This window comes from Phaseolus vulgaris, chromosome 5 (assembly GCF_051622355.1).
Source record: "Phaseolus vulgaris cultivar YP4 chromosome 5, ASM5162235v1, whole genome shotgun sequence".
Lineage (NCBI taxonomy): Eukaryota > Viridiplantae > Streptophyta > Magnoliopsida > Fabales > Fabaceae > Phaseolus > Phaseolus vulgaris.
The window spans coordinates 29,903,446-29,927,284 of NC_143502.1; the positions used below are offsets into that span (position 1 = coordinate 29,903,446).

Here is a 23,839-nt window from a genome sequence, read left to right on the forward strand (position 1 = left end):
GCTTTTCCTATCAACCTTGCAACCTGCAAAGTCAGAGTCTAAAAAACCAGTTAAGTTTAAAGATACATTGTTAGGATACCATAATCCAACATCCTTAAATCCTTGCAAGTATTTCAGAATTCTCTTTGTTGCATTGTAGTGTGATTCCTTTGGATCAGATTGATATCTAGCACATAAGCACACAGCAAACATAATGGCAGGCATGCTAGCAGTTAAGTATAGTAAGGAACCAATTAAGCCTCTGTATTTTGATTAATCCACTGATTTTCCTGCACAATCTTGATCTAGCTGGCAGCTTGTTGAAATAGGAGTGTTGATTGGTTTGCATTGATCCATATCAAACCTCTTAAGCAGCTCCTTGCAGTATTTTTCTTGACTTATGAAAATTTCATCCTTGAGTTGTTTCACTTGAAGTCCAAGGAAGAAATTCATTTCCCCTAACATTGACATCTCAAACTCAATCTTCATTGTTTTCACAAAGTCTTCACACATCTCTTCATTTGTGGATCCAAAGATAATATCATCCACATAGACTTGCACAAGTATAATGTCTTCTCTTTTCTTCTTTATGAATAGAGTTTTATCAGAATTGCCACAGTTATATCCTTGAGAGAGCAGAAACTCACTTAGCCTCTCATACCATTGCCTAGGTGCCTGCTTCAATCCATATAACGCCTTCTTAAGCATGTACACATGCTCTGGATTTTTATGATCTTCGAACCCTGGAGACTGAGATACAAACACCTCTTCATTAATGTAACCATTTAAGAATGCACTCTCGACATCCATTTGAAATAGCTTGAAACCTTGTATGCTGGAAAATGCTAGGAGTAATCTGACAGCTTCAAGACGTGCTACTGGTGCATAGGTTTCACCAAAATCAATTCCCTCTTCTTGGTTATAACCTTTAGCAACCAGCCTTGCTTTATTTCTAGTGATAGCCCCATGTTCATCCATCTTGTTCATGTACACCCACTTGGTTCTTATGATATTCATCTCATGCTTTATTGGAACCAAAGTCCACACTTCATTGTATTCAAACTGGTTCAGTTCTTCCTGCATTGTTGTTATCCAATTGCTATCTTGCAGTGCTTCTTCCAGACTTTTAGGCTCAATATGTGAAACAAAGGCCACTGTTCTGCAGAAATTATTAAGTGAATTCCTTGTTGAGACTCCTTTCTCAATTTTACCAATTACATTGTCTAGTGTAAGATCCCTGGGTGTCTTCCATTCCTTAGGCAATCCTGCATTCACAGTAGATTCTTTGACAGAATTTTGATTAGTTGCATCAAGCTCACTAGATTGATTCTTTTGCAAAATGGTTCTTAAATCATCCATACCAGGTTCATCCAGAACAAATTTGGGCATAGAAAAATCTGTTTCATCAAATACAACATGTATAGATTCTTCTACTGCAAGCAATCTTTTGTTATACACTCTATAAGCATGATCATTTATAGCATATCCAATATGTATTCCCTCATCTGATTTAGGATCAAATTTCCCCAGATTGTCTTTACCATTATTTAGAACAAAACATTTGCAGCCAAAAACCCTAAGATGACTAATGCTAGGCTTCCTACCTTTATACAATTCATAGGGAGTTTTCTTAAGAATTGGTATAATCAAAGTTCTGTTAAGCACATAAGAAGCAGTGTATACTGCATCTGCCCAAAAATATTTAGGTAAACCAGATTCATTTAACATGGTCCTAGCTAACTCCTCTAGTGACCTATTCTTCCTTTCAACAACACCATTTTGTTGGGGTGTCCTAGGAGCAGAATAACTATGTGTGATTCCATGTTTTTCACAATATCTATCAAATTTTGCATTTTGAAATTCTCCCCTATGATCACTACGAATCTGTTTTATCCTATTTTCATTTTCATTATGCAGAATATTAGCAAGTTTCTTAAAGGCTTTATATGCATCATTTTTAGAAGCAAGAAACAAGGTCCATGTATATCTTGAAAAGTCATCAACAATTACCAAGGCATAGTAATTTCCAGCTAAGCTAGCAGTCCTAGATGGTCCAAACAAGTCCATATGTAAAACATCCAAGGCTTTATTTGTAGAAACCACATCTTTAGATTTAAATGAAGTTCTTATATGTTTTCCCTTTACACAAGCATCACACAATATGTTATTCTGAAATTTTATGTTTGGTAAACCAGAAACTAGTTCCTTAGACTTTAGCTTATTCAAGTGATTTGTGTGAATATGAGCTAGCCTCCTACGCCACAGCAATGACTCATCATTTTTAGACAACAAACACTCATTTTCAGAACAGCTCTTTATAATATCTAAGAGATAGATGTTGTTTACCCTTTTTCCAGTGAACAACACCTTACCAGAAATTTCATTTGAAATTGTACAGGTGTTGGCTTCGAAATTGACCTTGTATCCCTTGTCACACAGCTGGCTAATGCTTAGAAGACTATGTTTTAACCCTTCAACATACAATACATTCTCAATAGTGGTTGAGTCTTTAGTACCAACATCTCCTCTTCCAAGAATTTTTCCTCTATTGTTGTCCCCATATGTGACATGCCCTTCAGCTTTGAGTTTCAGATTTATGAACTTTTTCACATTGCTTTTCATTTCAGAATTATATCCTAGACCATTTTTTATTAAAAACAGCATTTTGTGAACCTAATAAAGTTTCAAGATTTTCTCTTCCTTTGGTGAAATTTGAAAGTGTTTTTAACAAATATTCAACCTGTTTTTCCAGCTTCTTACAATTATCACAGGTTTTTATTGATGCATGCAAACAAGTTAATTCAAGGCTTACCTACCCAGTTCTTCTTCAAGAGCTTTGACCTTAGGTTCAAGTACCCTATTTACTCTATTCCATTTGTTGCAAATTACAGCTAATCTGTTTGCTTCATCATGTGTTTCCTTAAATGCAATTAATAGCTGATCATAATTTTCAGAATCAGTAGAAAAATCACTTACTGAATCAGAGTTAGATTCTTCATCATTCACCATAAAGCACAGATTTGCTTCCTCACTTTCGGTTGAGGAATTACTAGATGAGGATACATCATTTTCTTCCCATGAGATGTATGCTCTTTTGCCTTTGCTTCTTTCACTCTTCTTGCTTGCTGATTTTTCTTTGTTTTGATTGTTTGGACAATCAACCTTTATTTGACCTGGTTTACCACATCTAAAACAAGTGTATTGGAAGAATTTGAATCATTGGGTTTAGAGTACCTCTTTCTTTGTTGAGTTCTGTCACGATTTTTCTTTCTAAGAAACCTGTTGAATTTTCTGGTGAGAAGACTCAAAGTCTCATCATGTTCAGGATAATCTTCTTCCTCACTTGTATCATGTTCCATGGTAGTTTTCAGGGCAATTCCTTTGGCTTTCTTCTCCACAATTTCTTGTTCTTTCAATCTTTTCAGCTCTATTTCATGCTCCATCAGCTTTCCAAAAAGTGCAGCAGTGAACATCTTGGATAAATCTCTGGATTCTGAGATTGCTGTTACTTTAGGCTGCCAGCTCCTATCAAGGCATTTCAGCACCTTTATGTTGAGCTCTTACTTGTCAAAGACTTTACCAAGGCCAGTGAGGTGATTTACAATATGTGTAAATCGTTTCTGCACATCTGCAATACTTTCTTCTGATTGCATTCTAAACAGTTCGTATTCCTGAATGAGTGAGTGCTTCCTTGCTCGTTTCACATCATCAGTCCCTTCTTGAGTTACCTCTAGTACCTCCCACATCTCCTTTGTTGATTTGCATTGAGAGACTCTAAAGAACTCATCCATATTCAGTGCAGAGGTGATGACATTCTTGGCTAAGGAGTCATATTGGGCCTTCTTCTTCTCGGTTTCACTCCATTCAGACCAAGGCTTCTTTATTGTTTCTTCTTTGACAACCTGCATAAGTATAAAAGGTCCACTGACCACTGCATCCCAGATCCCCATGTCAATAGACTCCATAAAGATTTTCATCCTGATTTTCCAGAAAGCATAGTTAACACCAGCAAACATAGGAGGTCTATTAATAGACGCACCTTCAGCAAAAGGAATTTTAAACTCAGACATCATGCATACACTTGAGCAAAATACAAGCCCTAGCTCTTGATACCAATTGTTAGAGTTAAGCAGTGTCTAAGATCAAGAGGGGAGGGGTGAATTGAGCTTATCAAATTTTCGCAAAACAATCTAATTTACTATGTAACAGAGGTGAAAAGAACAAATTGATATTAAATGGAACAGATTGTTTTTACAGATGAACCTAGCACAATTAAAACAAGATCAGCACAGTTTAGATCAACTAGCAGAAATACCAGAACCAAATTGATTAACTTTCTCAGTTTATAAAGTTGCAGTTTAAGGTACAAGATTAATCAATTTTTACTTAACATGATCCATCTAGAGTAATGAACCAAATGTCACAGTTTAGTTAAAGGAACCAGTTCATCCTTCTTATCCTATTACAGATTCACACAGCAGCTTGATTTATGATTAGAGGATTGATTAACAAGTTAGAACGGCAGATTTAACCATATCCAGAATTAACAGATTTAGTTTCAATATAACAGATTCCTTTCTTGACAGATTATGTTAAATTACAGAATTAAGAGCAGGGATGAGAAAAGAAACACACAAGAATTTTTATACTAGTTCACTTATCAAGAGCTACGTCCAGTTCACCTCACTCCAAGGTGTAATTCACTAAAACTGATACAATCAATTACAAACACACAGCAGTTCTTGAACCCTTCAAGAACCTCAACAATCAAGGCTGAAAAACACTATTTCGGCATACCTTGCACTCCAAGAAACCCTATCTAGAGTGACTAATACTCAAAACCAATACAAGAATGAATAAGGAAAAGATTACACCTGAAACAGTGTTGCAAGAACATAAACCAGTTGTTCTATTTGCTCCAAGACAATACTAGCACAAGGTTCTTCAAGAACTAGCTCACATGTATTTCACTTTTGAAAAACCTTTGCAAAAACCTTTTCAATTCACTTTTTCACACATGAAATGTTGTATCTCTGTTAAAACTGTGATTGTTCAGCATCCCTTTACGTGAGAAGGGCATTTTCTTTTATAGATAACAGTTTCTAACCACTTTAAAAAAAAACAGTTACAGAGCAGTTAGCAAAACAACAGATTGATTCTGAAAAACAACAGGTTAAAAGATGATAAAGCTGTCAGCTCAGCTTAACTCAAATAACAAACTGAGATGTACCTTTGGTGCCCTAACAGAATTTCAAAAAGCCTTTAACAGAGAAGAAATAAACCAATTGCTTCTCAATAAAACATATTTATTTTTGTACTTGATCCGATCGGTCATCGGTATTCGGTGACATCAGCAACAGATAGCCACGTGGACCGTTCTTAGTGGAACACGTGGGCCAGGGAAGCAGACGTGTCATTGAGAGAGTCACCCAGGGTGGTGATCGGTGATCAGGGGGCGGTGGTCAGAGAGAATGCGCGATCAGCGCCTAGATAAGCGCCTGGAAGCAGAAGACGTGGCACTATGGGGGACCGATCGGTCATCTGGTGTGAGCGATGATCATCGGGTTTTCGTGTTGCATGCGGTTAAGCTGGAAACAAAGGACGTTTCCCAGCGAGAGCGTTGCATGCGAGCCTTGTGTGGCAGACTATCCGGGAAAGGAGAAGTTATGAGCTTTGTAGTGACATGAACGAGAGTGGCCTAAGAGAGCTAGTAAGGCTGACTTGAGCGTCGGAGTGCAATCGACCGCTAGAGGCGCCGTTTGGTGTGTTTCGCAGGTTTGCTTGGAGTTCTTGTGGAGTTCCTGGAGCGTTCTTGCACTTGTCGTGATTGAGGAGGTGGAAGATAGATTTTGACGTGGCGAATCCTTCGACGTTTGAATCCCCTGCAAGATCATTTGGCGCCCACCGTGGGACCCGTGTGAATTTGTGATCCCATCCACACTTTGTTGTCAGATTTCGTTTGTTCTTGAGGTTCTTTGCTGAGAAAATGAGAAAGACAAGGCAAATTTCACCCGCGCCATCAGCTGAAGAAGGAGTTGTGACGATGGCGCAGGTCTTGGAAATGATGCGAACGCTGCAAGACAATATGGCAGCGTCGAGAGTGGAACAAGAAAGGATGCAAGCGGATTTGGCTGCATCACAGAGCAGAAACGAGGAGTTAGACAGAGTTAATGAAGAGTTGCGCAAGGCGCTGCAAGCGCAGAAGGAACGTGCGGCGGAAGAAAGGGTGGCGCCGCCGCCGTCTCCCCCCAGGACTTTCCCCATGCCTTTCTCATCGGAGATTATGAGCGCGATAGTGCCACCAAACTTGGTGGGGGTGAAAGCCTTGTTTACCGGGGTGGAGGACCCAGAGATGCATCTGACAGCGTTTCACACCTAGATGATGCTCTCTGGGGATTCGGATGCGGTGTATTGCAAGCTGTTTATGAGCACCCTGAGCGGAATTGCTCTGGAGTGGTTCGTGAGCCTACCAGATGGCCACATCACCTCGTTTCAGCAGTTCTCTAAGTTGTTCATGGAGCAGTATATTGTGAACAGGGCACCCCCAGTGGTGTCGTATGACTTGTTCGACGTGCGACAAAACCAAGGTGAGTCCCTCAGGGACTACCTTAGTCGTTTTGGAGCTCAGGTGGTGAGGCTGCCCAACAAAGATGAAGATATGCTGGTGCATGCATTTAAGAAAGGGGTTCTACAGGGCCCTTTCAGTGAATCGTTGATCAGAAATCACCCCAGCACCTTTGGGGAGATTAGGCGCCGTGCTGTGGCGCCCATCGTAGTAGAGACAGAGGTTTCTGAGAAGAGGGGAAGCGCGGCCCCTACCAAGTCGCGCGTAGGACCGAGCAGGTCTCAGCAGCCGATGAGGGTGCATGAGGCCAAAGAAGGAAAGAAGGCTCAAGGGAAGCCTCGCCCTTACGGGCCTGGGAAGGATCAGGGTAGGGGGCGCGCGATGGAGAGTAACGTGCCCCCCAGGTTTGACTTCGTGGTGGAATTGGCGGAGCTGATCGCCATTCCAGCCATAGCGGCACGGTTGCGAGCACCAGAGAAGACTGACAAGGTGTTGGGAAGGAAAAAGAATGTGTGGTGTGAGTTTCACCAATCTTATGGTCACTCGCTCCACTCGTGTTTGGCGTTGGGACACCAACTCGCGGAGTTGGTAAAAAGTGGCTTTTTTAGCCTTTACTTGCGGGAGGCGCAAGGTGATCGGGCGTCGGGGCCACCAGTAGAAGATCCGCAACACGAGGTACCTGTGCACGGAGAGGTGCACACGATCGCGGGGGGCTTCTCTGGAGGGGGGTGTACAGCCTCTCAGAGGAAGGGATACACTCCTTTTGTGATGACTGTCGAATCGGTGGAAGAAGATCATACCCCCGATGCTGACATTACATTCCCAAAGGGCGGATCTCCGGGACGTTGTGCCTCACGACAACGATCCTATAGTCATCTCCCTTGTCACGGCAGGGAGAAAGGTGCACAGGGTCCTCGTGGACCAGGGAAGCTCGATGGATGTGATGTTCTGACCGACATTCAACAAACTGCAGCTGTCCCTTGATCAGCTGAGGCCGTACGTAGGGTGCTTGTATGGCTTCGCAGGGGACCAAGTAGAGGTGCGAGGCTACATAGAGCTGAGGACCACGTTCACAGATGGGACCGTGGCTCGCACTGAAAAGATCAAGTACTTAGTGGTTAATGCCCCATCCGTCTACAACATACTGTTGGGAAGGCCGACGCTCAACAGGTTGGGAGCTGTACCGTCGACGAGGCACATGAAGTTGAGGTTGCCGTCGATGGAGGGGGTAGTAATCACCATTAAGTCAGACCATAAGGAGGCTAGGCGCTGCTATGAGAACAGCCTCAAGCAGCAAAGGAGTGTGTGCCATGTTACCCCGACACCACCGCCGAGTGTGGACGAGAGGCGATCGGAGGTCGCAGGGCTGGTAAGAGGTACACAAGGTGATGTGGAGATGGAGGAAGCAGTGTTGGGGGGCTCAGGGGTGGCCCAAGTAGAAGCTGAGAAAGAGAGTATGATCACGCCCCGCGAGTCTGGGATCGCAAGGGCGGTCATCGCTAGCGAAAAGAGGCCCCAGCCTGCTGAGGGGTGGGTGGAGACGGAGATCCAAGTGGACTGGCCCGTTCAGAGTGGTGGAGACGTTGGAGAATGGCGCTTATCGGCTGGAGACTTTGGACGGGGGGACGATCCCCAGAACATGGAACGCCACACACTTGAAGTTCTATTTTAGTTGAAATTGTAAAGTAGTCGCGCTTTCGCGCTTTTGTAAGCAATTGAACAAGTTCAGGGGGCACTCTTTTCCCTAAAAAAGGGTTTTTAATGAGGCCACCCAATAAAAAAAAAGTTATCGGTATAAGAGTTTGCAAAGTTTCAAAGTTAAAATCCTCCCTGACCCAGGCGCAAGCGCAGGTAATCGGTTAGGCCTTCCGCGCCTCAGGCGTGAGCATGGCAACCGGTTTAAAGTCCTCCTCACCTCAGGTGTGAGTGCAGGCAACTAAGGTTCGAAAAGCCAGGGGTGCTAGTAAGCCCAAGAAGGGAAATGAAGGATTTCGAGAAACGCCTTTACCCAAGTGGCATAGCATCAATATTGGCGCAGTAGAACTCTTAGTCAAAACCCTTCTCACCCCAGGAGTGAGAAGGGGGAAAGTACGACCCGACGTGTTAAGGGTTGATGACCTTGGGGCAAGCAAGAGGGGTTATCGAGAAACACTCTTTCCCCAAAAACAAGGCATCATCTTTGACCGATCGGCGTAGAAGTCCTCTATGCACTTAGCGCTGGAGTGACAAGCAATATAAAGAGATATAAGGTGGAAGCAGAGGCGCGAGGTCTGATGAGTGGGTGGTTGTAGCATTCTGATCGGTTATCGGTGGTTAGAACATTGTTTAAGAGTTTTAGACAAGTTCTTACGCGATAGGCCTATGCAAGCAAAGCCACGCCAGATCAGTTATCAAGTGTTGTTAGTTGTGATCAAAGTCGGAAGTAGAGAAGACAAGTACAGTAAAGATTCGTGCCAAGTTCGAATAGGTTAGCAGTTAGTCGTGCATGACAAGAGGTAAAGGATAAGAGATGCACAGCAAGGAGAATGGTAAGAGAAAAAGTAGCATTTTATATACACATGAGGAGTCTTTACATTCAAAGTTTATGTACAAAGGGATATAAACAAGATAGTAAATGATCAAGGGCGAATGATCTTGTCGTCCACCACCTCGAAGTCGATAGCAAACTGAGAGTAGTCAGCCTCCGGGAAGACGCACTTAACTTGCTCGAGGGCCAAGTCGAATCCCTCAGCAAAGGTATCAGCGGCCTCTTCCCAGAGCTTGGTCTTCTCAACCTCGAGCTCAGCCTGCTCGGTCTCGATCAGTTGTAAGGGTGGCAATGGTGGATTCAGCTTCCTTGAGCTTGGACCCCTGATCATTGGCACGCCTCTCGTTCGCTGCGAGAGCCTCCGCCAGATCTGCGATCTGTAGGCGCAGGAAGGCATTCTCGGCGTCAAGCTGAATGGCCTTGCCCGTGGTCTCGACCAGCTCAGCGTCAAGAGCGGCGACGGCGTCCCCCATCATCATCTCCGTCTTGATGGTTTCTTGGACTTGTAGGGCATGCCCCCTCTTGGCTTCCTTCACCATGTCCCTCAGCAACTCGTTGGTGCTCTGCAGGGCCTCGTAGTCGCTTTGTAGCGACTCTTTTTGGTTGATCAGCTCGCTCATCTTTCTCTTCAGCTTCTCGAGGCGGCGATGTTGGGTGGAGAACTCCAGAGAAAGCACCAGCTGGCGGGCCAGATGAAGGTCCACCTCGCTCCCGCTCCACTTGACCAGCTCGCGGTTTTGGAGCAGTTGCCTGATCAGCTGGATGACCCTGGTGAGCCCTTCAGTGCTGGAACCCAAGGCTCGATGGGAACTCTCACTACCCCCCTTGGTCGTGGCGGCGGAGGCTTGAGGGCGTGGTAAGGTTGAGAGGTGAGAGGTCCCCTCCGAGCGAGCAGCCCCGCTCCCAGCAGTTTGAGATGGTAAGGTAAGGGGTTGGCTGGCTAGGGGCGGAGAAGGAAGGTGTGCTGGAGAAGGAGGGCGTGTAGGAGAAGCCTGTGCTGAAGGAGTTGGAGAGGCATCCCCCTCAGTGCCCTCGGGCCTTACGGTGGAAGAGCCACCCACCTCGGCTCCCCTTCTTCTTCTTTGGACTAGAGGAGACCCCGAGCTCTCCTCCTCGGTGGATGCGACGGTGGTGGGAGCCTTCACCAGCCGTTTCCTTTTCTTCTCACCCCTGGTCTCGGGTCCTTCAGCTGGCGCGACCGAGATGGGGGAGGCAGAGATGGGCTCGGAGGTGGCCTCAGTCCCCGAAGACGACCCGACAGCTCGTCGGCTCTTGGCCAGCGCGATTAGTTTTTGGCGTCATTCTTTGCTAGAAGTCATATCTGCACCGGTTAAGCATGGCAAAGGGTTAGTACACAGAGAGACAAGAAAGCAAACAAAGTGCAAAAGAGTCAATCAAGCTAATCAGTTCAGTAGTAGCATGTAGAGAAGTGATTAACATGTGCAAGTGGGCAAGTGTAGCAAGCAAGCACACTATCATACTCAGAGAAATGACAAGTTGAAGGGAAGGAGAGGGTGCAAACCAATGTATTTTTTAAGCATCTCCACGTCGAACTCGTGCTTGATGAGGGTGGAGGAGCGAATTTAGCGCCCAAGCTCGAGAGTAGGCCGCACAGCTCGCGCTCGTAAGGTGCCATAGCCTCCAAGCCTCGGGGTTTTTTGAACTCTACCTTGGGAACCCAATAGAGTGGGAAGCCCTCAAGTAGAGTCGAACTATGCTCGTTGGAGGTGATCATGTAGAACCTACCCTTCCAGTCCTTGAAGGATTGCTGGTATAGGCCCAAGATCACTCTCCCTGACACGCCGTTCAGGCTCACCCATGACCTATCGCCTGGGTTCTTGGCCTTAAAGAAGTGGAGGAAGACGTCGGTTGAAGAAGGGTGTCCGAAGTGGTTGTAGAGAATCTCGAACGCTCGGATGAATGCCCAAGCGTTTGGATGGAGTTGACAGGAGGCCACGTTCAGCTCGGTGAGGAGGTCCTTCTCAAAGAAAGTGAAAGGGAGTCGAAGGTGCAACCTCTTGAAGATAGCGGAGTAAATGAAGGTGAAGGGCACTCCATTGGTGGCCCTATCATCCACGCATATTGGCATGTCCCGAGGGGGGATGCACACGCCCAAGTGTGAGTCGTCCTCCCTGTCAAGGGCGCATGTGGGCTCGTCTGAGTCGCTGCTCAGAAGGTTGGTGAGATGATCGTCGGGGAGTTGCGTAGAGGTCTCAGCGAGCAAGTGGAGGGGAGCCCACTTGTACACCCGCTCGTAGCTATGTTGAGGAGTCGCCGCTTGGGGGTGCGCAGTCGTTGAGGGGGGCGTGCTCGTCAAGGGCGGTGGTGGTGCACTTGCGGAAGGCTGTGCACCAGAGGAGGAAGCGAGACGCGCAGTGGTTTTTGTGCGAGCCATTGTTCAGTAGCTACAATGGAGAAAGAAAAGAAGGAATGAGGGACCAATGAAAAACAGGGTTCAGCGAAAAACAAGAGGAAGGTGAGGAGAACGAAAATGCTATGGTTGAAAGGAGTGGAGAAGCGAAAGCGATGAAGAAGAAGAAGCGAAAACATAGGAAAATACAGGAAAACCAGAAGAAACCCTAGCACAGTGCAGGGAAAGGGGAAACAGCCCACAAAGTATGCACAGTACAGTTATTGGATGATGCAATCGGTAGAAAGTATTCAAGATGCCATAGATGAAGAAAAGGGGTACCTTTTGATGATCGCAAGAAGGTTCTGAAAGCTTGAGATTGAGGGAGATGAATCGCGCAGAGAGAGGCTTCAAAAGTTCAGAGAAGAGTGTTGGAGAAGGTAGGGGAATAGTGGAGGCGCGCAAATTTTTAAATGTGAGAAGCGCAAACGACGTTACATGCTAGCCGTTGATGCGTACACGTGTCGCAAGATTAAGGAAGGAAGACGTAACGTCACTTAAAACACAGAACGTGATGTGGCACGTGACGTGGCATCACTTGCCACGTGGCCACTGAAGACGATCACTTAGCCTCTTCGCTGAAAACAAATTTACAGCTCGAGGCTGGGGGGCTTGTGATCCGATTGGTCATCGGTAGTCGGTGACATCAGCAACAGATAGCCACGTGGACCGTTCTTAGTGGAACATGTGGGCTAGGGAAGCAGACATGTCATTGAGAGAGTCACCCAGGGTGGTGATCGGTGATCAGGGGGCGGTGGTCAGAGAGGATGTGCGATCAGCGCCTAGATAAGCGCCTGGAAGCAGAAGGCGTGGCGCTATGGGGGATCGATCGGTCATCTGGTGTGAGCGATGATCATCGGGTTTTCGTGTTGCACGCGGTTAAGCTGGAAACGAAGGACGTTTCCCAGCGAGAGCGTTGCATGTGAGCCTTGCGTGGCAGAATATCCGGGAAAGGAGAAGTTATGAGCTTTGTAGTGACATGCACGAGAGTGGCCTAAGAGAGCTAGTAAGCCAGTCGGTGATTGGTGCTTCTTAACCCATAACGTGCATGGTGCAAAGCAAAGGTGATCGTTCACACAGTAGGTAATGCCTGGTGCATGCGCTTAGCCAAGCCACACTTGGTATTCACACTGAGGTTGCACGAGCCACCTAGTTGAAGAAACGCATTAAGTTACTCCATGCACGGATAACTTAGGCGCGCAACAGTGTATATAAAGGGCATTCCGCGCTCATGTAGAGGGGGGTAAGATTCATTCTTGCAAGTGACTACTTTACACACACACAGAGTGCACATGAGTCTCGCAGAGATTCTTAGTTCTTTGGTGGTTTTGTAAGGTTGACTTGAGCGTCGGAGTGCAATCGGCCGCTAGAGGCGCCGTTTGGTGTGTTTCGCAGGTTTGCTTGGAGTTCTTGTGGAGTTCCTGGAGCGTTCTTGCACTTGTCTCGGTTGAGGAGGTGGAAGATAGAGTTTGACGTGGCGAATCCTTCGACGTTTGAATCCCCTGCAAGATCAGTACTGAATCAAACCATTTAAGAGAACTTTAAAAATCTTTTCCAAAAACATTTAACCACATCATGAGCTTGATCTTACTACCTTGATTTGGTATCTAGGATGGGTCATGCAGCAAAAGGCAACCTTGACAATACACAAGCCTAAACAACAGAATCATCTAACACATATAGCAACCTACAAATCAAACTAGCTAACATCTACATCAAACACACTAAGGCTAGGTAGAGATGAGCTTCATCCATCTTCAACATGGTCGAGCTAACGAGCTCTCCTGCATGGTACACATGTCCCCCGTCTTACATGCCACTAGGTAATCATTTACTCTCGGGGCACCTATACTCGAGTGGTAGTACTGACACCGAGCTAGGTTGACTTACCTGTGTTGTGCTTAAGCAAATCAACAAACAAATCAATCCCACATAGCGCCTATGCTCGTACTTATGTTGAGTTAGGTCAACTTACCATGTGCCAATTCGAATAAATCAACTAAACTAAATGCATCATCTTCCAAGAACAAATTTATCACACATTGTTCAAAAAGAAAACATTAAGCAAGAATATCTTAGCTGAAATACAACTCGAGGTTTGCGACATTCCACGCTCTAGGAATGGCCTCAACTGACGCCTTGGCTTATTCGTTTACTAATTGGAGGGCTCTCATGGTCTCCAAGATTTGCTGCAAGGTGGGGACCTTGCTCCCTTCAGATCCCAATGGATATTGCCTCGCGTTCCTTATCACGTCAAAAAACTCAAACACAATTGTGGATGAGATCAGGTTTTACCGGGCCCCACGGTGGGTGCCAAATGTTCTCGCTAGTTGACTCCAAAGGCAAGCAGTGGCTCCTCCTATTTCTGGTGAATTATGTGCTTCCTCTTGGATGTTGGAGAGTGGCTTTGTTGAAACAGAGGGGGGCCTACCTGTTGATTGCACTCCGACGATCAAGTCAGTTCAGGGCTTATAGAAACAATGAGTAAGTAAGCAAGTAATTTCAGTCTTAGAAACGGTGTACCTTTACCAGGGATCTCAAGTCCCTTTAATAGACTACTTTTAGGTTACCTCTTGTAACAACCTTCTCTCACGAGAACCTTATCTCCAGTGAAAGCATGTTTTATTAGTGCTGCAACCGCATATAATCTTATCTCCTTAGAGTGCATAAAATCTTAACAGAATAACCACCAGGGTACCAACTCATGTACCAACATCAGGGGTCCAATATGTCCCTTGGAGGCATACAAGCCTCCACGTACCATGCATGCAACCTATTCTCTTCAAGCCTAGAACTATTGGGCTTAGGCTCTATAGAGAATGTTTTACTTGTGCTAGACACCACATGTACTAAATTTACCCCTATGTTCACAAATACCTTTCATTAATAGCCTTACGCTCACATATAAAAGATTATTTCAACTATGCCATACTGACCAAACGTGACCCATTTTACTGGCCCAACAGCCGAACTGACCTGCTTATACCATGCACCGAGATCCAACCCTCGAGCACTTTGTCCAATACAATTATCATAAATATAATTACCTAAAATTATTTGTTGTGTATAATCAAGGTTTGAAAATTACTAACAACTTAATACGCTATAAGAAAACAGTAAATTAGAGACCAAATTTAAGCTAAACCTTATTAGAGTGCACAATAGAGTCCACTAACTAATGCAAAAATGACATGCAAAGAAGTGAGGATCACGGAAATGCAAATCGAACATAACTAGATGCAAATAATACAATATAAAGAAACCGACGCACGTCTAGCCAACATGCCAAAGCTTTCGCTACTGCTGGGCAGACTCTGGAGCGTGGAAGGTGTTGATTCATCGCGCGTAATGACACTTGAGAAAGAGAGCAAGGACTTTACCGTGGATGACATGCGTTTGAAGGGATCAACGTTGAGAGTGGGTTTCACGGTTTCTAAAGTTAGGTGGCAGGTACGGTCGAACCCTCGCTTTGCCCTCAGTGGTTGAGTGTCGCGTGAGTAACTTTACCAATTTTTTTTTCTCATTTCATTATTTCATTTCACTCTCTGTTTTCACTTTCTCGTTTCACTCTCTGATTTCACTCTCCCTCAGTTTTCCCTCTTTCACGGTCATTCTCGCATTTCACCCTCGTTCTCATTTTTCACTCTTCACAATTGGTGCCATTGCAACTCGTAAGAAAATTTCTCTCTCATTTCACTATCCCTCTCATTTCACAGTCTCTGATTTTCTTTCTTTGCTGCTTCAATGCTGCATTGTAGGTTCCATTATTTTCGAAGTGGCAGTGGTGAAGTATAGATAGTGGAAGACGAACGAACCTTGCAGATTTTTTGTCTTTGTAGAAGTTGAGTTGATTGAGAGCATTGCTGATTGAAATGTTAGTTTATTTTTTGGTGATTTTTGTACAAATGATCCTTCATTTTTTTAATTAATTTGATCAATAATATGTGAGATGATTTGTTATTTAACCAGAACATTGATATTGGTCTCACTTATGTTTATCAGAACGCAGATGCCTAATTTGTAATGGATTTGCTTATTTATCATTATTTTAAGTTTTTAAAGTTTTGGTAGGTTTTGGTTCATGTTTGTTTGTTTATCGTTGGGACTGTTTTGGTTTAATTCTAATGAATATTCTATCGTTTCTTAATTATATATTATTCATCCTTATATCGTTAATTTGGTAAAGTTGTAAGAAATGGAAGTTTTAGGTTTTGGGATGGTGGAATAATCTGATTGATGAATTGTTTTGTTTATGATGTGAATGTTTGTGAGTTGCAGTTTATGTGCTGATTCTTACAATTTGGTTGTTGCTCTCTGAATTTGATATCAATTGATGTTGCACATATGTGGTTTGATGGGTTTTGTAGATAGCTTTCTGCACAAATTTTACTAGTTTATGGTGATGCTTTTCATTTAAGGTACTTAATTAAACAGTGATATTTTTTCAATGGTGAGGTGCTTTTTGTATTGTTCTGAATCTAGTTTTTCTTAATCTGGTTTTTCTCAATCTGGTTTGGTGGGTTTTGTAGATAGCTTTCTGAACAAATTTTATTTATGGTGATGCTTTTCATTTAAGTCTTAATTAAACAGTGATACCAACATCCTGCCCCATCTAATTCAAAAAATAAAAATATTACATATATTCCTATGTGTGTAGGTATGGACTGTCTGTATGGCTGATATATGGTGCACCAAATCCAATTCACTCGTGCAGTGGAATCAAAGAATGAATTGCAGCTGAAGGACTTGTTTATAGGTTCTGCTAGGAACGATTTTGCTAGGAGTGATGAAACAGATTCAATGCAGTTCTGCCTAGTTGCTACTTAGTCATGCAACGAATTATCCAATAGTTATTTTTTACATCTGGAGTGTTAAGCCTGTGATGATGCTGGTTTCTTGGTTTAGATGTAGATGCAGTATGATGTAGATTTTCCTGTAAAACAACATTAGTAAGGGGCGTGCTGATAATGGTTCCTGCAGTTTATGGTATTGTCTTGGTTTGGAGTGGTGGAGACGTGGGAGACAAGGAGAAGAATGTTGTTTGTCTAGAAAATCAGTATGCTATTAAGGAATGTGTACAACAATTGGGGTTTGCACTGCTCAACGAGTAGGAAGTCAGGGATAATATAAGCTAAGCTTTAAGTAGTTGTGGTGCTCAAACAAAGGTAGAGGAAGTGTGGTGTTTGCTTATGAAAAAGCAGAGGAAGAGGGGTTAGTCACGGCTAAAGTAAGGGCTGTAAAATGCTTGGTCTGGCGTAAGTGAACCAGACGGTCTCCAGTTTCTGCTATTGATACCTATGGTGGATGGGGTGCTCATGAAGGTGATGCATTCTAAGGGAAAGAATGATAGAGTATTGGGCCCCCAAGACAGCAAGCCCATCAGACAGAAGAAGAAGCCTTCATGGATGAAAGACTATGTTATTTAATAGATTATTAGTATTATCATGTCTAATTTTGGCTATAGAGCTTTAGGGCCCAATGACTTGTATCAGCCCACATCATCTCCTATTTAGGTGATGAGAAACGTAAATAAAAGACATGAGAAAAGTTTCTTAAACCTAGAGTAGAATATTCAGAGTTAACATCTTTCTTAGCAAGCACAGTAGCTGTAACCTATCATTGGTGCTTTCATTGCTCTCCACCATGCCTCCCTCACGCCAAGCTAAGGACCTTGAGGACATTCTCCTCACCATCCAAGAACGTCTTTCAGCCATACAAACACAAATGGAAACCACAGAAGCCAGGCAGACCAACATAGAGGCCAGCAACGAGTTCCTTCAAACCACACTCACCTCCTTGGTAAACCAGGTTTCCTCTAATTTCCCTCCTACTTTTTCCCCACACATGTCCACACAAGACCAGCCACATATTCCACCCACCATACGACCACCAAAACTACAATTAGCCTTCTTTGAAGGACCAGACCCCTTGGATTGGTTATTCCAAGCTGAACAGTATTTTACATTCTACCAAATTCCCCCAGATCAAAGATTATCCATGGTTCCCTTTCACATGAAAGGGGATGCCCTTAGCTGGTTTAAGTGGATGCATCAGAACAACCTTCTTGCAGATTGGCCCTCTTTTACCCGTGCCTTAGAGCTACGTTTTGGCCCCTCTTCCTATACCAACCACCAAGCTGAACTATTCAAACTACACCAACATTCTTCGGTTTCAGAATACCAGGCACGCTTTGAAAAAATATGTAACTGTGTCCAAGGGTTATCCCCAGAAACCATTCTGAATTGTTTCACTTCAGGCCTCCATCCCGAAATCCGAAGGGAACTTGCTATACTTAATCCCTATTCCATTTCCCAGGCTATTGGTCTTGCCAAACTCATCGAAGATAAAATCAGAGACTCCAAACCTAAACCCTTTCGTTCCCCAAACCTTACAAATTTTCAGCACCACACCACCAACAACTCACGTCACCCACACCTTCCTCCAACAACCACGACTACCCAAACCAATCTCAATCACCCTGCTGTACCCCATAACCTACCACCCACCCCTCCCTTACCCATTAAACGTCTCATAGCTGCACAACTTCAGGAAAGGCGAGCATTAGGTTTATGCTATAACTGCGATGAAAAATTTTACCCAGGCCACAAATGTTCTAGCTCCAGATTTCTTTTACTCCTAGACAATCCTGACTATCCCTCGGCCTCCACGGAAGAAACCCTAGAACTCACACCTACAGATGACATGATCCATTTCCACCTTTCACCACATGCTCTAAACGGTACCCTCTCACCACAAACCCTTAAATTCACGGGTCTCATCAACAACCTCCCAGTCACAGTCCTAATAGACTCTGGTAGCTCCCACAATATTTTACAGCCTCGCATTGCCCATCACCTTCACCTCCCCATCTCACCCAGTCCCCCATTTACCGTCATGGTTGGAAATGGAGCTTTTATCACGTGTCAGGGCATTTGTCCCTCAGTTAATATCGCTCTCCAAAACACTACCTTCACAATTCCCCTTTACCTCCTTCCCATAGAAGGAGCAGATGTTGTTTTAGGGATCGATTGGTTGCGCACTTTAGGCCCAATTACAGCTGATTTCTCTATCCCCAGCATAGCCTTCACCCATCTCAACCAACAAATCACTCTAAAAGCCAGCACACCCACCACACCAACCCCAGCTACCTATCATCAGTTCTGCCAACTCCTTTCCACAAAAGCCATGGCATCCATCCATCTTTTATCCATTGACACACCATCAGATTCCACCCTCCCTCTAGAAATCAGCATACAAACACCATCCTCTCCGTTATTCTCTCTGCCATTTTCAATACAATCCATCCTTCTTCAACATCAGACCATTTTTCAAATTCCTCGAGGCCTACCACCTCCTCGGCCCCATGACCACCACATACCACTCCTCTCTCACACATCACCCATTCATGTTAAACCATATCGCTACCCTCACTCACAAAAATCCACCATCTCTACCCTTATTCAAATAATGCTTCACGAAGGCATTATCAAACCAAGCACTAGCCCCTTCTCCTCCCCAGTTCTTTTGATTAAAAAAAAAGATGGTACATGGCGTTTTTGTATAGACTATAGAGCCTTAAATGCAGCCACAATCCGTGACCGCTTCCCCATTCCCACCATTGATGAATTGCTAGATGAATTGGGTTCGGCTACTGTTTTCACTAAGATTACCACCAAATTCGCCTCACCCCCACAGATACTCACAAAACAGCTTTCAGAACAATGGATGGTCACTATGAATTCCTAGTGATGCCTTTCGGCTTGACAAATGCACCATCAACTTTTCAAGCAGCAATGAATGATCTACTTAGGCCTTATCTCAGACGGTTTGTTCTTGTCTTTTTTGATGATATTTTGGTCTACAGTCCCACACTTCAGGACCACCTAACTCATTTAGAGCTTATTTTGCAATTATTGGCACAACATCATTTCTTTGCTAAGTTATCTAAATGCAGTTTCGCTACCACCCAAGTTAGCTATTTGGGTCACCTTATTTCATCTATAGGTGTCGCACCAGACCCAGACAAAATTCAGGCAATCACAAGTTGGCCACAGCCACGTTCACTCACGGATTTACGTGCTTTCCTCGGCCTCACGGGTTTTTATAGAAAATTCGTTCACCACTACGCCACTCTCGCCTCTCCGCTCACCGATTTATTACAACACAAACAGTTTACATGGACATCAGCGGCACAAGAGGCCTTTCAAATATTACAAGCACACATGGCAAAAATTCCTACACTACGCCTGCCAGACTTCCAACAACCCTTCACAGTGGAAACAGATGCCTCTGCGGTAGCTGTAGGGGCCGTCCTCAGCCAAGCCAACCATCCCATAGCTTTCTTCAGCAAAAAAATGTGTCCCCGCCTCCAATCCGCATCAGTTTATGTCCGAGAAATGCATGCAATTATAGAAGCAATTAAAAAGTGGCGTCAGTATTTACTGGGTACACATTTCACCATTTTCACTGACCAAAAAAGCCTCAACACCCTGTTATCCCAAACAATCCAAACCCCAGAACAGCAAAAGTGGACTGCCAAGCTACAAGGATATGATTTTAAGATAGTATACAAACCTGGAAAAACAAATGTCGTAGCTGATGCCCTTTCCCGCCAAGAATCGACACCCAAATCAGTGTTTTTGTCCATCTCTTCTCCCATGCCGACCATCTTCCAAACTCTCCAAAATTACTTCGCCACCAGTGACGGCCTCCAAGTAATACAGCAGTACACTCACAACCAACCTTCACCATCCCTATTCCACACACGCAAAGGACTGTTATTTTTCCGCAACAAAATTTTTCTTCCAGAGGCCGACACTTTTCGCCAACAGGTTCTCTGAGAATGCCATGAATCTCCCACCGCAGGTCACTCAGGTTTAACACCCACATTGGCACGAGTGGCCGCGTCCTTCTACTGGCCAGGATGGACAAGGGACGTTAAAACCTTCATACAACAGTGCTCTCCATGTCAACGCAACAAGTACCTGCCAAAGAAAATTCAGGGGTTAATACAACCTCTCCCAATACCAGATCAAGTGTGGGAAGACTTATCCATGGATTTTATTACACACCTACCTTCATCCGCGGGTCACACCGTCATTTGGGTCATCTGTGACCGACTCACAAAATACGCCCACTTTCTTGCGCTTCCAACCCACTACACAGCTGAAAGTATTGCACGACGATTCTCAAGCGAAATATGCCGCCTTCATGGGATTCCCAAATCCATTGTGTCTGACCGAGACCCCATTTTCATTAGCAACTTCTGGAAAACCCTGTTTCAAGCACAAGGCACAACCCTCAAGTTCAGTTCATCATACCACCCCCAGACAGATGGCCAAACAGAAGTGATAAACAGAGGCTTAGAAGCATACCTTCGTTGTTTTACCAGTGACCACCCGACCTCGTGGTATCGCTTCCTTCACCTTGCGGAACTGTGGTACAACACATCTCATCATTCAGCCATAGGCACATCACCGTTCACGGCGCTTTACGGCCGTCCACCACCATCCACTTTGGATTTGCTCCATACCCCACGCTCCGGGACCACCGTGACCGAGCTCCTCCACCAACACACCGTCATCTTACACGAATTGAAGAAGCATCTCCAATGCACACGCCAACGCATGCGAGACAACGCTGACCGACATCGCTCGGACGCGTCCTTCAACGTCGGCGAATGGGTATGGCTCCGCCTCCAACCGTATCGACAGCAATCCGTGGAACGTCGCGTTTCACATAAGCTCGCGCCGCGCTACTCTGGACCGTTTGAAATCCTCCGCCTTATCGGCGCGGTGGCGTATGAACTCCGACTGCCAGCCACTTCGAAGATCCACCCCGTCTTCCACATTTCGTTACTTCGAGGCTACAAAGGACCCCCACCCTTGCACTTTTCAAACTCAAACTCAAACTCAAGTCGCATCTCTCTGCCCACTGAACATAACTCTAATTCAAACTCCCTCTCACCTACTTCAGTAACCGCACCAACCCTGCCCACAACAATCAATGTTACCTCAGAGAAACTTTCACCTAATTCAATAGCCAACCCTACTCGGCCCACCAAAATTAACGTTACCACACCCCCCCTTTCACCTAATTTTCTAGCCACACCACCCCTCTTACCCAATGACCAGCCGCCACGTCAAAAGTTGCATGTGGAAATGGAAAAGCACCTCGAGACACTCTCCCACTCACCAATCCAGCATGCCCCACTCATTATCTCACCTAATAATCTCAATCCCACCAACCCACCATTACCTAGCCACGTGGATATTAACCTCGAGCCACTCTCCCACTCACCAATCCAGCATGCTCCACTCATTCTCTCACCTAATAATGTCAATCCCACCAACCCACCATTACCTAGCCACGTGGATATTAACCTCGAGCCCCTCCCCCATTCAACACTCCAGAACACTCCTTTTACCCTCCCCTGTAACCCTAATGGCAGTACCACCAACCCACAAAGTCCAAGCCCAACCCAAAATGATTTCCCTACCCACTTTGAGGACAAAGCGTCTCCACAAGCGGATGGAAATGATAGAGTATTGGGCCTCCAAGACAGCAAGCCCATCAGACAGAAGAAGAAGCCTTCATGGATGAAAGACTATGTTATTTAATAGATTATTAGTATTATCATGTCTAATTTTGGCTATAGAGCTTTAGGGCCCAATGACTTGTATCAGCCCACATCATCTCCTATTTAGGTGATGAGAAACGTAAATAAAAGACATGAGAAAAGTTTCTTAAACCTAGAGTAGAATATTCAGAGTTAACATCTTTCTTAGCAAGCACAGTAGCTGTAACCTATCAAAGAACCTACCTAGGTTGATAGGAATGGTGCTTACATTGTGAGGCAGGCTTCTAAGACCTTTGTGGCGAATGATTTAGCTAGGAAATGCATTGTGCAAGTGTCTTATACTACTGTAGTGCTTGAGCCTTTGCCGGTTCACGATTGACCTGAAGAGGGGTGGCAAAAGCAGGGCATTGAATACTATTGCATATGGAATCTTCGGCAGAGAGGAACATGATTTCACATGGGAAGTGGTCCAGCCCCTCAAGTGGAAAAGGCCTAAGCATCATTGCAGTCAATTACAGATTCCAAAGGCAAGAAAAATCATTCACATGGAACTGTTACCAGCTTGTTTGTGCAAAGGGTTAGTGGCGGTTTGGAACTGTGAGAGGGTGTAGAGAGTGGGGAGAATGTGGAACTGCACCAACTGCATTTGGTCTTGTGAGTTTAGTGTTCCTGCTTTTAGGCTTGAGAATGCATTATCAGTGGGTGCAAACACGGTTAGGCCTTGGTTTGAGTTGTTGAGTTGTGAATTGAGAAGTTTGATGAAGGTTGTGAATTGGTCTGCTTTCTCTAGGACTTAGGTGATGTTGCGTTTGAGCTGAAATTTTTTGGATGAAGAGGTTGAGGAAAAGAAGAAAGAGGAAATTAATTAGCTTTGGCATTTGTGTGAGTGAGTACGAAAAAGATTTAGATATTGGTTACAAATGGATGAGGTATGTGGTGTATATATATTACTAGATTGATAAAAGAAAGGTTAGGTGAAAGGTTGCAATTGGTATAAGGTAGAAAGAAATTACCGAGAGGAAGATAGATAATTGGTTTGGGAGGCAGACAAAAATATATACATTACATATTTAATTGCCAGATTGAATAAATTATACATGAACATTCAACCATTACACTCATACTACGTGACTCCTTGAGAGAGATAATAATGTGAGAGAAACTTCTTACTAGACAATGTGTCACATAGGTTCCATTCTTTATCTTTAACTAAGACAAATAACCGGTCATGGTTGGGTTATGTAAAACACTTTTATAACATATAAAACACTTTTATAAAATTCTTAAAAAATATAGTTATCTGCAGAAGAATAAAGTAATGAAATTTGAGGAATTGTGATGATATTGGATTTTGTTGACGAGAGTCTTCGATTAGAATTTGAAAGTCACACCTCAACCTAATAATTCATTGTGAATTATTACATGAAACTCGTGGATTACCAAAAGGAAATATTTCTTTGACATTATCTTAAAGAATTACATTCACTTAATAATTCACTTTAACAATATAATAATATATATTAAAAATTTAAATTAAGAAATAAAACAAATATTATTAAAATATTATTACTGAGGGATGTCAAGTGTGTGTTTTATATTTAGTGAGTGTTAAAGTATCTCCATTCATTACCAAATTGCATCCCACCTTCACCACTTTCATATCATAATTTGCTCAATATTAAGCCTATATCTTCAGCGATTTTTATTTATGGTCATTTCAAATTTTTGTGGATTCATTTATTTGAACTTGCATTTTCAATCATGTTATTTTTTTCATAT

The 23,839-nt window shown here is 44.0% G+C and overlaps 2 protein-coding genes across 3 annotated transcripts; both read left to right on the plus strand.

Moving 5' to 3' along the window:
* The first annotated feature begins 6,358 nt into the window (after positions 1-6,358).
* On the plus strand, positions 6,359-7,528 carry LOC137834149 (uncharacterized). Its single transcript, XM_068642213.1, has one exon. The coding sequence runs from the start codon at positions 6,359-6,361 to the stop codon at positions 7,526-7,528; it is 1,170 nt and encodes a 389-aa protein (XP_068498314.1).
* Positions 7,529-14,658: 7,130 nt separating this feature from the next.
* On the plus strand, positions 14,659-19,231 carry LOC137835314 (uncharacterized). 2 transcript variants are annotated; one of them, XM_090302824.1, is made up of 4 exons: positions 14,659-14,974; positions 15,073-15,152; positions 15,240-15,355; positions 16,139-19,231. In XM_090302824.1, exon 4 carries the CDS (start codon positions 17,125-17,127, stop codon positions 19,225-19,227), a length of 2,103 nt encoding a protein of 700 aa, XP_090158950.1. In that variant the 5' UTR covers positions 14,659-14,974; positions 15,073-15,152; positions 15,240-15,355; positions 16,139-17,124; the 3' UTR covers positions 19,228-19,231. The 2 variants fall into 2 exon arrangements, with proteins under 2 accessions (XP_090158950.1, XP_090158949.1); XM_090302823.1 differs by having other exon boundaries at positions 14,659-14,931.
* Positions 19,232-23,839: the final 4,608 nt, after the last annotated feature.

Coding starts and splice junctions, on each gene's coding strand:
- LOC137835314 (XM_090302824.1), top strand. CDS start 17,125: ATGCCTCCCTCACGCCAAGCTAAGGACCTTGAGGACATTCTCCTCACC.
- LOC137834149 (XM_068642213.1), top strand. CDS start 6,359: ATGATGCTCTCTGGGGATTCGGATGCGGTGTATTGCAAGCTGTTTATG.